The 15373-nt window shown below is 37.4% G+C and overlaps 1 protein-coding gene across 6 annotated transcripts; it reads right to left on the bottom strand.

The window, feature by feature from the left end:
• Positions 1 to 1432: 1432 nt before the first annotated feature.
• KBTBD3 (kelch repeat and BTB domain containing 3) lies at positions 1433 to 15351 on the bottom strand. 6 transcript variants are annotated; one of them, XM_075140067.1, is made up of 6 exons: positions 15045 to 15351; positions 14181 to 14251; positions 11967 to 12008; positions 6869 to 8111; positions 6354 to 6601; positions 1433 to 3496 (listed from the first exon to the last, which is right to left on the bottom strand). In XM_075140067.1, the coding sequence occupies exons 5-6, from the start codon at positions 6575 to 6577 to the stop codon at positions 1876 to 1878; spliced, it is 1845 nt and encodes a 614-aa protein (XP_074996168.1). In that variant the 5' UTR covers positions 6578 to 6601; positions 6869 to 8111; positions 11967 to 12008; positions 14181 to 14251; positions 15045 to 15351; the 3' UTR covers positions 1433 to 1875. The 6 variants fall into 6 exon arrangements, with proteins under 6 accessions (XP_074996168.1, XP_074996170.1, XP_074996173.1 ...); XM_075140069.1 differs by lacking the exon at positions 11967 to 12008 and having other exon boundaries at positions 6354 to 6595; positions 7765 to 8111; XM_075140072.1 differs by lacking the exon at positions 11967 to 12008 and having other exon boundaries at positions 1433 to 6601; positions 7765 to 8111.
• Positions 15352 to 15373: the final 22 nt, after the last annotated feature.

Below are 15373 nucleotides of genomic sequence, written 5' to 3'. Positions count from 1 at the left end.
CCTAGCCAAGTGTAGTTATAATATGATTTGGAGACTCACTATGAAAAGAGCAAAATAAATGTGGAAGTTGCCTGAAATACTGTAACAACAAGCTATTTACTTCTATAGAACTGACACACATTTTAATACAAATAAATTATTGAGTGGGAGGGTTCCACTATTAATACGTTCTCCAAATGTGCGTAATTTTCATTTACATCCTTATGAAAATATTTATGATGAATGTTATCTAAATTTATAAAGGTATCTGATAACAAATTATAGAGTCAATCACAGAATTTGAACTTTCCATCGTTTACTGTTTAAAACAGAAGTATGTTGCTAGGCAATATTAAGCTTTAAGCATTAATATTGAGCTTGAGTTTTGCAAAAAGTACACGCAGTAGTGATGTGATAATGAACTTAGTGTGGTCATCTCAAGCCATATTAAAGATGTTTTAGATGCCTCACTAAATTTCGTTCATTTTTAAACTGCTTGGAAAAGATGTGCTTAGATGTTTAGAACCACTCTGTCTGGCATAAGACAACCTTACTGCTTAAACAATACTTATATGGAACATAAGGGCTCCCAATATCCTATTCAAATAGCTGGTAAGAAAGAGAATTCTCAGGCTGTGGAAGATTACAAATGAATTTATGAAATCTAGCTAATTGCAGCGTCCTTTTGTCAGGTCCCACTTTGCATGCATGAGATCAAGTTTACTTCACAATGTATGCCTAGACTAATATTAATACTAAAAGTCCATTACGATTTTAACATTATAATAGATGACTACTGAAAGTTTATCAAACAATATTGTGTAGTGTTTACCATGTAATATTTTAACACTTAAAATTACCATGACATACAAGATAAAGTGTTTTAATTCATTTAAACCACTATAGAAGTTAAAAAAAGGAATTCTTTCACCTCAGAAATACTATTTACTGTCTTAAATATGGGGATTTATTTTTGTAATGTTGTATTTGATGTATGACAAGATACGAGCTTTTCCCATAGTTGACCAGAGCAACACCTAAAATTTATTTTACAGCTTGCTGCTGTAAGCAGCCTAGTGGCTGCTTAGTAGGTAGCACTGGAGACTTCAGAGATGGAAGACTTCTGTTAGAAAACATCCTGAAGTGTTTTTTCTTGAGTTAACAGCATGACTGAAGCAAAGATACCACATGAATCATCCATCCTGTAGAAATCTTGCCCACCCTGCAATATGTTACCAAAGTTTATCTTGCCACAGTTAATGGGATGAAAACAGAAACTACAGCTACTACTAAGGCACAAGGATGGAGAAAAACTGGTAAAACTGAAGAGCTGAAGTAAGATACTAGGAATTACCAGTCTCTTCAAGTTAGATACCTGGTTTTAATGCTGTGAAGGTCACTTTGGCTCTTGCCTTTGCTAAGGTCATTCTAATAAGATCAAGCTGACAATTAATTCCTCTTACAGGTTTATGAATATAAAAATCCTAAATAAAACAACACTAACGTAGATTTCTTTTAAACTTCAGTTACATAGGGAAAACAGTATCACAGTCAGTTTTCTCACTCAGCAATTTGGCTACTGGGACAACTGTGAATATTACAGAAATAATGGCACATATTACACAATGAATTCCTGATGACTATGCTTTTTTGAAAAGTAATACAATTTTGCAAATTATTCAGATAATCACAGAGAAGACTTGCATATAAAATTAAGTAATACTTTCTACATAGTGACTAGCATGAATGACACAATGGACTCTTCGAAAAGCAATTCTATAGCATACAATTTAAACTGAAGATTTAAACAAAACATATTTTTCCATCTGTAAATTAATACCTAAAAATCTGTTCTAAAACTTGTGCATTTAAATAGACTCTTTTGACTCAGGAGTTTCAAAATTCTCCAGAGCAAATTGTCAGTACAGATGACCAGGGGTCTCTATATTTATTAAACTGAATGACCTGACAGTAAAACTCTGTTAAGGCTCTTGGCATTGGTGAAACTTCTTCCCACTCAGACCTACTACTATGGTAGACTTGAACTTCATCTGTGATTTCTTCTGGAGCATAATCACCACCTAATATATAAATTTTGTCTTCTGTCCCAACTGCCCCTGCATTAAAGCCAGCGCATTCAAAAGAACCTTCCCCTTTCCAAACACAGGTTTCTGGGCAAAAACTGTAGACCTTGTAGGTGGAGAGATCACATATGTACAATGTACAGTTCACTGGAACAGCTTTGATTAGAGTTGCATGGAAAAATTGCCCAAATTCTGCTACAAGCTCAGACCACTGATCAGTCATAGCATTATACTTAAAGAAACAGTCAAGAGATGGATTAAAGGCATCAGTAATCTCTACTTCTGAGCCAAGGACATAAATTATATTCTGACATGCACTTGCTTCTGGATAGTAGATACCTCTTGGTAGTTGGCTTACAGATTTCCAATCTTTGGAAAGAGGATTATAGGATTCTACATCCAAAAGACTTCGGGTTTCTTGAGCTCCTCTGGTCTTTCCACCTATTACAAACAGCTGATTTAAGGTTACAACAGATGTGTGCATTGTCCTTGGTTTTTTCATAGCTGACACTATGGAGAATTCATTGCTGACTGGACAGTAGCACCAGGTTTGGTCAGTGGCATCATGAAACGGTTCAGCAATATGAAGCCTGACAGTCCTGTAACAATTCCCTTTGCATCCTCCAGTTATAAATATTTTTTCTCCATAGCTAGATAAACTTGACCCTGGAAGATCAATCATGTGCGTATGTGGTAGTTCTTTCCATTTATCTGTTTTGATGTTGTAGCAGAATGTATGTCTGTTTTCTCCATCTTCATCAGTTTTATGAACAAATATATATTTTTCTGTTGTTGAAGGACGTGCATCTGGAAACAGTCCACTAAAGTTTTGCACACTTTCAACTGCATCATTGATTATTACTGAGCAATTAGCACTCTTAAGTAAGTGTTCTTCAGAATGTAGAAAGTCCTGCAAAGTCTTTTCAGGTAACTGGTGTAGTCTCACTTTTTTAATCAAATTAGGCAGATATTTCTGTCGTGTTTCTAAGTTGTGTTTTGTCCATTGAAGGACAGCTTTCAACACTGATTCTTCCTCAGGGACATTCAGTTCATCAGCCTCGAGACATTTTTGTAGTATCTCAAAATTAATCTCCAAAAAATCACTTGATCTGAGCAGCAAGGAAAAGTGGTGCTGTACAAAATCTAGCGCATGATCAAATAAGCGAACAGAACCATAACTTTCTGATAGAGAAAGCAATTGCAAGCAATTCACAAGATCAATACTTTTTATTAGAAAGTCACTGCAAGCTTTGGAAAGGAGTGAAACTTGAAGAAATGATGACAGTTGGAAGAGCATTTCCACATTATCATTTGTTATCTCTGTTTTTCCTGTGTAAGCGTAATCAAGAAAAGCTTTCACTGCCTTGGGTGACAGATTACTAATAGTAACATTGCCATCATCTCGTTCTTTCATATTAACTTCAAACATGGCTCTGTGAATAAAATATAGAAGATATACACACAAATTAAAGATCTAGCAAACGGCAGAGAATACTGATGTGAGAGAAGGGAGACCACCAGGGGCGTATAATAAGGTGGGCAGGCTGCGTAGGTCTAAAATGCGGAGGTTCTCATAAGTAAGAACAATGCATTTGCTTGATATGGTTGAAGAAAAAAGGAGAGGTGATAAGAACGCATTCAAAGCGATGGCTCATAAAAATGATAGCAGCACCTGTGTTTTGTATGGATTTTCACAGAGAGCGATGAAGTCTGCAGCTCTCAATGTGAGAGAAAATGCGAAATTGTTTGGGGCAGCATCAGTTTCAACAGCTTGAGAAAGAAAGGCTGATTTACAAAATATATAGTAAAAAAGCCCCATGATTTAGGTCATGCACTGTGGATGAATATGGAAAATTAAGCGAAAAAAGGCCTTCCAAATTGCAGGCTGAGCAAATGCCAGGATGGATGATGGGTGCATTCCTCAGTAATAAAAGTAGGTCAGGGGTGAAAGAGGAGAAAAAACATGAGGAAACTTAGTTCTTGCTTTAGAGTTGACAGACAGATGTATGGGTACAGGCAGATGTCAGAAAAAAATGAGGTTTTGATGTAGAATTGCACGACACAATGAAACTTGTGCAGAAAGTAGATTGTGACTGAATACAAAGACAGTGGTTGAAATTGTGGAACAAACTATTGATCAGTAGATTTGTGCAAATTTTATTACAACTTTTACTACTTTATTACTAAATATGTAATAACATTTAACTATTTCACAAAATCTAACATGGCAAGATAAAATAATTCAAATTTTTCAAGCCGGTAAGTGCTGGCAACAGAGTAGTGCTGCAACAACACTTGCCCAACCCTCCCAGAGCCTAAGCATCAGACTGTGATAACAACGGCTTCCGAATTTGACAAAAGATGGTAGTGGAGAAAGATTTAGATAAATTATCAAATACTAAGTATATAATCTGGATTATTAATATATCATAGATAGTTCCTATTAAAAAAACCAGTATTATATCATAGTTCAGTTATACAATTAGTATCTGTATAGTATGTGATTTTTAAAATCCCGTACTTTTATGAAGCCAAAGAGAAAAAAAAAAATCACTGTGTATAGCATACTCTTTGGGAAGTGAACATCAGGTAAAGCAGGAACTTGTCTGACCTCCTGAACAAGAACATAAAATTACAATAAGACATTTATGTCCCAAAGACCTTTTTGCATACTAAATGATGATCCTTAGAATCCTTTCCTCATTAACCCAAGAGCTATGATACAAATCTCTAAATTACAGAGTAAAATAGCAACTGAACAATACTAGTAGAAGGAGAGCAGTCTAGGCAAAGGCTTTGATTCTGAAAGGTAACAAGTAGGGACCAAAATGTTGCTGAATCTTGGGTTTACACAATGAAACCAAAACTAAGAGAAGCCCAAAGGCCAAGACAAAAGGTGTTTCATTTTAAAATTTATCTAATGGAGCTAAGTACTTTTTATTCCCTGAAGGTAATAAATGGGCCTTGCATTCCAGGACAACTTATGAATTTGATGGCTGCTGTTATCAACTGTAACACACTGGGAGAGGTCTCTCCTGGCAAATTTTAACCTGAAGAGCCTGTAGGTAGTGAAAAGGCCACATATGTTACCATGTGCTTAACTTCAGTTCTAAAAATTACCACTGGAAGCTATTTCATGCTAATATTCCTTTCTACCAGAGCATCTCTGTGCTGTCAAGCAGTAAACACTTGAAATGCAAGTAGTTCTGTGTGTCAGAGAAAAAACAAATCTGCTGCTACAGTGGAGAAATAGCTTATTTCACCTGCATTTCTTCTTTTTTCAGTAGTCCTAAGAACACGTCTAGCCTATGTCCTCTGTCATACATGGCAGACTCCCAGAGACCATAGGATGCTCCAGGCCATTTGAAAATAACACTTGTCACCTATGTATGGGCAACTGAATAAAGCTCATTAACTCATTTCCAGGAGCCCATTTTTCCATTGTTAGAGCATCTTAGCTTTGTGTTTTAGTAAAGAGTGTATTTGGAAACAGACTTTCAGTATGGAATTGCAAGTTTGAGCCTTACTAATAAAAAAGTTAGCAAGGTTCTTCATAAATCAATATCCTGTATGTGAATGATCTGTCTGTCCCTTAAGAATGCATAGCTTTAAGCACCAGAAGGAAGATCACAGATCCAATTCATGCTGAAAGGCTGAAAACTGTAGTTTAGAAAAAATATATCTGTTTAAATACCTCTGAAGACAAACTACTATACTGACCACTCACCTTAGAGAAACAAAATCCAGTCCCATTCCAAAACCAGGTACAATTTATCCACAATTGCTCAATGCAAGATGTATTTGTAATCAACTTTCTATGTTTCACAATACAAATGTGTCAAAGTACATAGACTGTCCCATACAAAGTCAAGCAATACCCTTGCAGACCTTCAAGTACAGATACAGGCAACAGATAAATCTTAAAGATGCATAACTTGTGTCAATCCCACCTAACAGCACAACCATGCACTTCTGGTTTGACATTTGTATTTCAGAGTATAGACTGCTGTCTGAATCTCAAATTCATAGAGTCCTCGTGTCATTTTGGAAATACAAACAGATGTATTTGGGGTATGGTTAGGCATCTAACACTGTAGTTTTGTTTTGGGTGTGGTGTGTTTTTTTCCCCCCGCTATCCTTAATATGATGCTTGAACACTTTGCTCAAAACTGTGCAGACGTATGTAAGTTGTGATGACTTATTTTTAAATTTTTGTAATTATATTCCTTTCCTCCCTCCCAGAGAATTTACAATCCATTTCCTGCAAACTCATGCCAAAATTAGGTTTACCTGAAAAAATCACTGCACGCTGCCAGTACACAACGATGACAAGGAATTATTTCATCTTTCACAAGAATTTTAAAGTCAAAAAATATATTTTGTTCTCTGAACTTTTGTAGTACTTTTAGAATTTGTTGTCCATGACCTTCAGCCACTAAGGAATTGATTTTATTTTCAGGAACAGAAATTCCATTGCAAATAGGTCTGCTAATGTAATCCCGTTGATTGGCCATGGTTTCTTCAATCTATTCCTGAAACTGAAATGGAAAAACAAGTAATTGATTCTATAGTCTTATTATTTAAAAAAAAAAAAAAATCAATGTACCATAAAACAAACAAAAAATTTCCAGCATTGAATTTGGTTTGTAAGTCCTAACCACAGTTCTAAATTTGTGTTACAAGTGACTTTTACACTGAATTTAATTTGATAATACTTCTACTTTGCAAAACATATACACATAGCATACTTTGAAAAGTAAAATATCTGATATGTATCAAAGAACAAATCTACAAATAGTACTCACCTGTAGGAATTTTTTCAATAAAGTCCACAGGAAGCACACCAAGGAGTGTGTTAAAATTTTAATGGTCATTTAAGAGAAAGACTGGTCCTAGGCTTACCCTCAAAAAACTCCAAACTCTTACAATTTGATGTAAAATTAAGATGGAAAAGGAAAACTTTGTTACATATTTTTAGATTCCAAAAGGCTCATCTGTATACTACAAACCCCCAAACTCAAAGCAGACCAACGGTTTTTCTACAGCTTACAGTGAAAGGGAGGTACAGGCTACTAGACTACTTTCTAAGTGGATTCCCATTAGGCATTCCGGACTAAAATAACAGAATACAAACAAACACCAACAGCCTGGCCAAATCACAGGATTGCTAGGGCTTACCAAATGGGGTCATTTAGAGATGGTTTGGTGACAGTGCAACTTTGAGTGTTTAGTCAATTGATACTGATTTTATCCTGTACCTCTAGTCTTGCTATGAAGCTGTATGTTTGCTTACAGCCTATGCTGCACACTGTGAGCTTCATTTACAGTGGCATAAATTAACTGGTTTCAGAACTGGTTTAAATTTAAGACAGTGCAATCTCCCTTTCAGCAGCCAAGTGTTTCTGGTGAAAATCCCTATACTGAAGTGCATTGTTTGTATGGGAAGTTGGGCTTTGCTATTTTTTACATTAAAAATATTTTACTCCACTTTGACAACATAAAGAAACTTTAAACATGAGTGTATTTTATTTACACCCATTTAAAGTGCTATTTATACTGCTACAGATGCATAAACTGCCCTTACTACAAATTTGAGTCAAGCTTGCCTATTTTAAAGCTTAAGGAAACATTCCAAGGTTTTTCTATTGCAGGATTCTGCTTCCACAGTTCCAATCAAAATTAGCAACAGATAATGGCCCACCTGAATTGACAAAGAAGGGGATAAAAAATTCCAAGCCAAACCCGGAAAGCAGAAAAATATTGGTTTTGGTTTTTAATTTCACGAAAAGGCTTATCTGATAACGTGATACATTCAGAGCAAACTAAGCCATCAGGCAGTCTTCTTCATGGGAGATACTTTCATAGCAGACTGATCTATACTTTATCTAGTCAGGTAGCTCCAACCACAAATAGACCTCCATGTCTCCTGGAAATAGAAGAGATCCATTGATCTTGCTGCCAGCACTGGCACCCTTGGAGCAGGCATCTTCTCCTTCCCATGGCCAGACAATCTCACGTATTCACTCTTTCCATTCTAAGCCTGAGGAACTAGGAAAATACAGAAGAACAAGACCACCATTTATTCTGATAATGTATGGCCTCATAAACCCCAACTTCCAGAAATCATAAAGCTTTTTCGTATGTCAGAATTCTCTAGAATACCCTTTTTTTATGAACTTAAAAGCCTGTTCCTCAAAAGACTGAATCTTCAAAAGCAGAGTTGTTTCAGTAAAATTAGTTTCCCACATTTGAATGAAACTTAAAAAAAAGTAGGTGAATTTCAAAGTTTATTTGGCGTCATGTAAAGTAACACTTCTTCTGAAGGACATATAAACCTTTTCACAAAATCCTGGAATTGATAATAGGTAGTAGATGTGTTTCTGCTTTTACACGCAATTTCTATAGCAAGCTCCGACCTGCTACTTGCTTTCTGTAGGTAAATTTACCAATTTCAGTAATATTCATCTTTGTATAATGAACACAGAAACATCTAATATCATCAAATCCATCTCTGCTATTTTAGGCAAAGACAACATGTAGTCACTTTCATAAAAGCAATCTATGTTTCAGAAAGTTTTCTTTTACCACCACTATTTCCACAGAAAGACTATCCCAGTACATTGGTGCCAAGACTGCAAACCTTCTTTTAATTACACAATCAATTTATTAATGCATATATTTGTTCTTCTGTCAAAATTGTCATTTGACTTGATTTTCCTTTGTATATTTATTCACTCACAATTATCCAGTGTTGATATCCTCTCTCAACTTTTATTACAATGAGAACTGTCAAACTTTCCAAGGTCCATTTATAATACTGAATTTTTGTTTTCCTTATAATTTCTTGCAGTTTTCTCTTCATCCACTCCAGTTTGATCTCATATTTCTTTCACTGATATCAGATTTGTTGTACAGCATTATGGTTAAGATCTCATCAGTGTCTCACTACTCCAATTTGCAGGTCATCCAGTGCATCCTAATCCTAATCCATAATAGCAGTGTCTCCTTATTTTTTATTAAAAGTAAATTTCAGCAGTGTACCTCTAATGGTTTTGTCCATCGTTAAGGGAGATACTAATGAATACTGTGCTATGGCTTAGCCTAATTCACCCTCCCCTCCACTCCATTATAAAATAAATATTAAAAAAATCAATTCTCATCTCCCTTGTAGCCAATTCCTGCTTTATTTGATAATCTTGGTACTAATTTACCACTTTACTGGATCTGTTGATGATTTTAGTGCCCTCCAAAAGATCTTAACAATTCAGCTAAAACTTGGTATGTTAAACAAGGCCAACTAGCATTTATAATTATTTCATGCATTCTTCTACAAAGCCATATGAATTAATCAATAGTTATATTTATAAATATTTGATCAAGTTACTGACAAAAGGGTAGAAAACATGGGGGGTGCAGACATATGTTGCGTAGGTCTGGAGTTCAGGAAAGCTGGGCAATGATCCTCCCTATATTTGCTCCATTTACTCCCACAGGATTCGAGTTACGAAGTCTGTCTTTATGTGGATTACCAAGAACCAAACTCCAGTAGAGCTTCATTAGAGCTGGGATCTCCTACTTTTGTTTCTTAACATACGGCTGTGTGCCATACAGCTTTATATCATGGCAGGCAAAGGCTGTATACTCAAGCCCTCTTCCATCATCTGACCCACCAAGTACCTGTCATACAACCAGCCTTCCAGCATCTCCTGTAACATAACGCATCAGACCTGGAGTACTGGCGTATGTGACTGGGTATTGTCTGCGGTGAGATCAAATGTGCTCTCTGATGTGACCAAATTCAAGCTACCTATCACTTGACAAAACTTCTCTGCTCGCATACTGAACGTTTACACATCTTATACTGACAAATGCCTGGTTAGCTATTAACCTGCTTTTCTAAAAAATCCCTCCAAAACCAAACCACCTTAAAGTTAATACATTTGTCCTGTTTTTCTGCTTGAAAGTCACATCAAACAAGTGGTCCCTTGGCCATTACAGTGAAAGTTGATACAGACTTCAAAGTTATTAAGGTCAACCCCACAAAATACATGCTTGGGGAGATATACGTACCTCTCAAAGCTATCTGTACAGATCTCTAGTTGAGGGGCAAGGCATTCTGCACACTTGATAGTTAAGCGACAAGAAACGGCCAGCCTATGTATGGCCACAAAGCAGCTAGCAGCTGACCAGAAGGAGGCTGGGGATGGTAAGGTAATTTTGGTCATTACGGTGGATGAACTAAGGGACCACCTGTGAGCTCTAAGGGTAAAAGCATTCTTACAGTCTGTCACGAAGTCCACTAATAAGGATCCAGACCTCACTAGTTCTGCTGTTCACAAGACCCCTCTGTTTTAACACTGTCCTTTTCCCAAGACGACAAGGGATGGAGCAGCCTAGAACATAATGAGCTCGTTGACCCAGTTGCCAGGTAACCACACTGAGAAGTCTGATAAACCCATAGTCAAAATATGAGATATACACACATTCCTATCAGTAGTATCTAATTTATTGGTAAAAAGCTACAAGAAAATGTTTAACTGACCCTAATACTTGTATACCAAGCAAACAGCTGCCAAAAACACTAACTGAATTTCTAGAGGAATTTTTTTACTTCACCAATGCTAATGTTCCCTTTCCAAAGACAGTTATAAGACATAACATAGTTATAAAGATTTTCTTTTAGTTGGGGCCATCAACAATCCTTCTTAGATGTACATATAATTCTGTATGTGGAAAAAGTTGAGATGTGTAATTTATTTGTTTATACTTATCCTTATCCTTCAGAAAGTCCTTTTGAGCTGCCCTTTTGAGTATCAATTTCACAACCTGGATATTTGTTGAATCCTAGTTACTACACTAAAAGACTGTGAACACAGCATACTGTTAAACTTATACAGGAGTCCAAAAACATCCAGGAAGCCATTTTCAGAAGATCTCAATAGGCATATACTAAAATCATAACCACTGCAATATGCCTCCTAGAAATGGTGTTCACATCCATTCCACCAGATTTTAAACAGCAAAGCAAACGAAACTGCAGAGTGAACTTTGAGCAGAGATGAACTTTTGTTTGTGCAGGGTCTACTGTAGTTCTCACCAGAGCATTTATCAGAACATACTCATATAAAGTACATATAAACACTTTTGCTGAAAGTCAAAATAGTCTTAGATGCTGCAACTGACAGATAAAATGGTTACAGAAGTTTCAATATGCTAATGAAGTTGAGAATGGCATAAGATCTGCAATTTTTCTAAGTGAATAACAGAGGAAAATGTATTAAACGAGGGAGGGCAAGGGCCTATGTAATAAGAATGGAGCATGAACACCGAGATGAGGACACAGGGTACAGACTGACACTGGAGACGACTTACACCAAACTGTTTTGACCACTTTATAATAGTAAGATAAAAATATATACACAAATATATATGACTTTGTGATAGCCTAGGGGATGTTGTTTTGTGAAAGTATTGAGCATACAAAGTTATCGTGTATAATAAGCTAGCACTTTGTCAGAAAAAGCATGTTAGGGCTATGCCTGCTTGACAATAAACATGACCGAACCTTTGTAACAGGACTGAAGCCTGAGACTGTCCCCAGCACAATGGACACCAAACTTACATGAGGCATGTATGCATTCAGAGAGTACAAATAACATTCTGTGTGTAGATGTTCTCTCCTCTACCAATGCAGCTGGCAAAACCAGTCTAAACTCAACCTTTATTTGGTACTTTTCTATTTACAGTTGTAAAACAATCTGTCTGCTTTATCTCAAAGCACAAAATAGCTGTACTACAGCACTCTGTACAACACTCTCATCAATAAAAAAAAAGAATATTAATTCTTAATAGTTCTTCGCAGATATCTTATGAGAAATAAATTGTTCTTCAAGAGAACATTACCTTTGTCACTTAGTCTTCTCCCACCTTGGATAGTGTGTCTTACTAGATAGCAGGATTTTAAAAAAGAGAAATCTTAAATGCTGGTATTTTACAGCATACTTTATGTACCGAGGAAGAATGAATTAAGACCAACAAAGATAAAAAATTGTATACATTTCTCTAGAGAAGTTTTATATTATTTTTTTCATACAAAATTCAACTGTACAGTTAATGTAAGTTTTGAAAAGGTCAAGGTCAGCATTTTAAAATACTATATACCCATCAAGATGATTTGCTATTTTCACTCCTTATCTATTCAAAGGGGGAGAAATTAGCAATTTGTTAACAATTTTTAAAGACACCACTCCCCACTACACATCTAATTTAACATCACCTAATTTAATATTCAGCAAGATGAATATGAATGGAAGTGGTATCTAAAGGATTTGGTGACACTTCTAATTGCTGACTAAAAAGAGTGGATTGAAATGTAATTAAATTACAAATACTAAGTAAAAAGTTCTGTACTTTTAGATTGTATTATTGTTTTGACTGTCATTGACTGTCTAAACTGTCATTGACTGTAACAGAATTCCAGGTTCCTGTGTGGAAATTTCAATGCAACTCAGTCTCACAGCTTTTTCATAAATAACTGAACTTCAGAGAAAATTAATATTCAGTCAATCATTTTTAGACAATCAAAAAAAGATGCATGTGACATTCTGAGACATTTAATCCACAAAAGTGGCATTTATCAATAATACATGTTGAGACAGTATTCTAAGAAGGAAACGTGACACAGAGACTTTAAAGCTTTGGGCTCTTTAGAAGTGACTGAAAAAAAACAGGATGAAAAAAACCCAGCATGGTACTAGTAGGAAGCAGTGAAATTGCACTGGTTCCTGGAGGCATTCCAAAAGTGGAAGATTCTCTCTTTGCAAGCAGTGATCTTTAATTGCATATCCTCTCACAAACACATGAATCCATTAAGATACAGAAAACAATCACTTAGAAGAACTGAAACTGACTGGATTTTATCCTAAAGCTAAATTTCTCAAATTCATCAAGTTCCTTTGGAAATTATTTTCTTACCTAAAAAAGTTCAAGAACTGTAATTTTCATTTTCAGAAAAAAAAAAGGAATTAAAATGCCATGCTGTACTTATTCCGGCAAAAATAACAACTGCAAATTCTGGAAGATGAAATTACTGGGTTCTGTAGTTTGTCATTTCTGTATGTCATTAAAATATGTAGTTTTTTTAAAAACATACATGCAATATTGAGCATACTTATAGAATAATTTAGCATAGCTTATTATCATAGCATGTTTTACTTGTAATAAAAATGTGGTTTTATATTGAATATATTCATAATTATATTCCATACTATACAGTGCATCTAGAACCTTAGTTTGTACTTACACTTGATGTTTATTAAAAAAAAAAAAATCAATAAATCTGCTAGTGAAAAAAACTACATGTTTACATCTCTCTAAGTAGAAAGCATGGACAAGTCAAACCTATTAAACAAACCTGAGGGGTTTTTGAACTAGGTAAGATCCACATTCCATTAGTATTATCACATATCAGTAATTAAATACAGATATGGCCACAATTTCCTCTTCAAAGTGTGCAGAATACAATGCTTGAAACGTAAGCCTCAGCTACAATTTGACAGTAGTGAATAGTATTTTCCCAGGGTTTTTTTTGACGGTGCTAAATCCTCCTCTGCTGTCAGTTAACTTTGTCTCTGTCTTTGGATAATATATAAGGGAGTATGTATGACATCCCTTGCTTGACTAAGTCATGAAGAAAAATGGGAAGCGTATTTAAAAATAAGTGAATTACACTACTGATTCCTTGCTAAAACACATTTTTTCCCAAATGTTACTTCTGTGTTTAAAATATTTTGCAAAGACCAACCTATACTCAGTTATAACTGAGTATATTTTAGGCAGAAAGACAGCAGTTCGTCTGGCCTGTGTAGAAATAGCACTTTTTCACATTAACAGGGAGCTGGGAATGCTAAACAACAACAAAAAAGAAAGATTCTAAGAAATACCTGAAATAATGTAATTTTCAATATTTTTGCATCATTTGTACATGGTCAATATAGAATGGCTAAAGCATAAATATTTCTAAAGGCAAGAAACAGGAAGGATCATAAACTTTCATATAGATTTTACATTTTTAGCCATGGCCCAACTTCAAAACCAAAGGGTAAACAAAATTACTACCTTTTTATTAATTTTCAGATGGCCTGTAATTGAGGGCACACAGGAATCCAGTTCTGACAACCATTGCAGTTCTTAGCAGAAGATAAAAAGCACAGGATATAAAAGGCTTTTGTTTGGACATAATCTTTAGGAGCCAGAATCAAACTAGGGTGATGCAGTACTTTGCATCTGGTGTGTGAACAATCGTCTCTTTTCTAGTCGACACAGAGCAGCAAGTCCAGGGAAGGCACAGAGGCCACCCCCGCTGCTGCGGCTCCTGGGATGTAGCAGGGGCCGGGACGGTTCTTCAGGAGCATGGATGTACTAACGGCAACGATGGAGCCAGAGACACGGGGACAATCATCTGTCGTTAACGTGTAACGGTGCCACAAGAGCTCCCAGCGGACACTGTCCCCAAGGGGATAACGGCGACCCTGTCTCGCATAAAGCGGGGACAGCCAGAAGGGAAATGACGTTCTTTTTGCCAAGACCGGGGTTATCAGCCACCCCCAACCTCACCGGCGCACTACCGCGCCAGTCCCTGCCCGCCCCTGCAGCCCGTCAGCGCCGGCCTCACAGACGACGACCGCCGCCGCCATCGCCTCCGCCCCTCGCCCCGCCCGCCGGAGGGAGGGCAGCGGCATCAGCGCCGCTACTGAGCATGCCCGGGCCGCCCGCGCATGCGCACTGCGGCGGCTCAGCTCATTCTAAGGGCGGACTAATTCTGACAGGACAGACAGGATGCTGCAAAGAGCTTCCCCTCCTCCCGCAGCGCGACCGCGGGGCCTGGCCACGGGATGTGGCGGCCTCCAGCGCTGCCGCCTCTCCGCAACCGGCGAAGAGCTAGTCCCCCCTTAGCGCTCCTTCCGAACAGCGCGCACCCACCTGCAGCCAACACCAGCAGCTCGCCGACCAGTCTGGCCCACCCTCCGCAGCAGCAACGCCAGCAGATTGGCTTCTTCCGGTGTCATTCTCCCGTTTCTTGCACTCGGAATGGTTCTCCCGGCCATCAATCCAGGTGAAAGCCCGCCCATCCTCCTGAGCGGGTTCCTCTCTGGGCTCGCTGACGACACCACGGGTGTAGCTCAGCTGCAGGCACCGCCTTTCCCCTGATAAGTCGATACCTGGCGCATTCCCCTGTCACTCACAGGGCACTCCGATACCGCATTGGCCACCGTGCCTCCACAGCGGGTTCCTCCCTCCCTCCCTCCCTC

The sequence above is a fragment of the Calonectris borealis genome, chromosome 1, assembly GCF_964195595.1.
Source record: "Calonectris borealis chromosome 1, bCalBor7.hap1.2, whole genome shotgun sequence".
Classification (NCBI taxonomy): Eukaryota; Metazoa; Chordata; class Aves; order Procellariiformes; family Procellariidae; genus Calonectris; species Calonectris borealis.
This window is presented reverse-complemented; position numbering and strand designations above follow the sequence as displayed.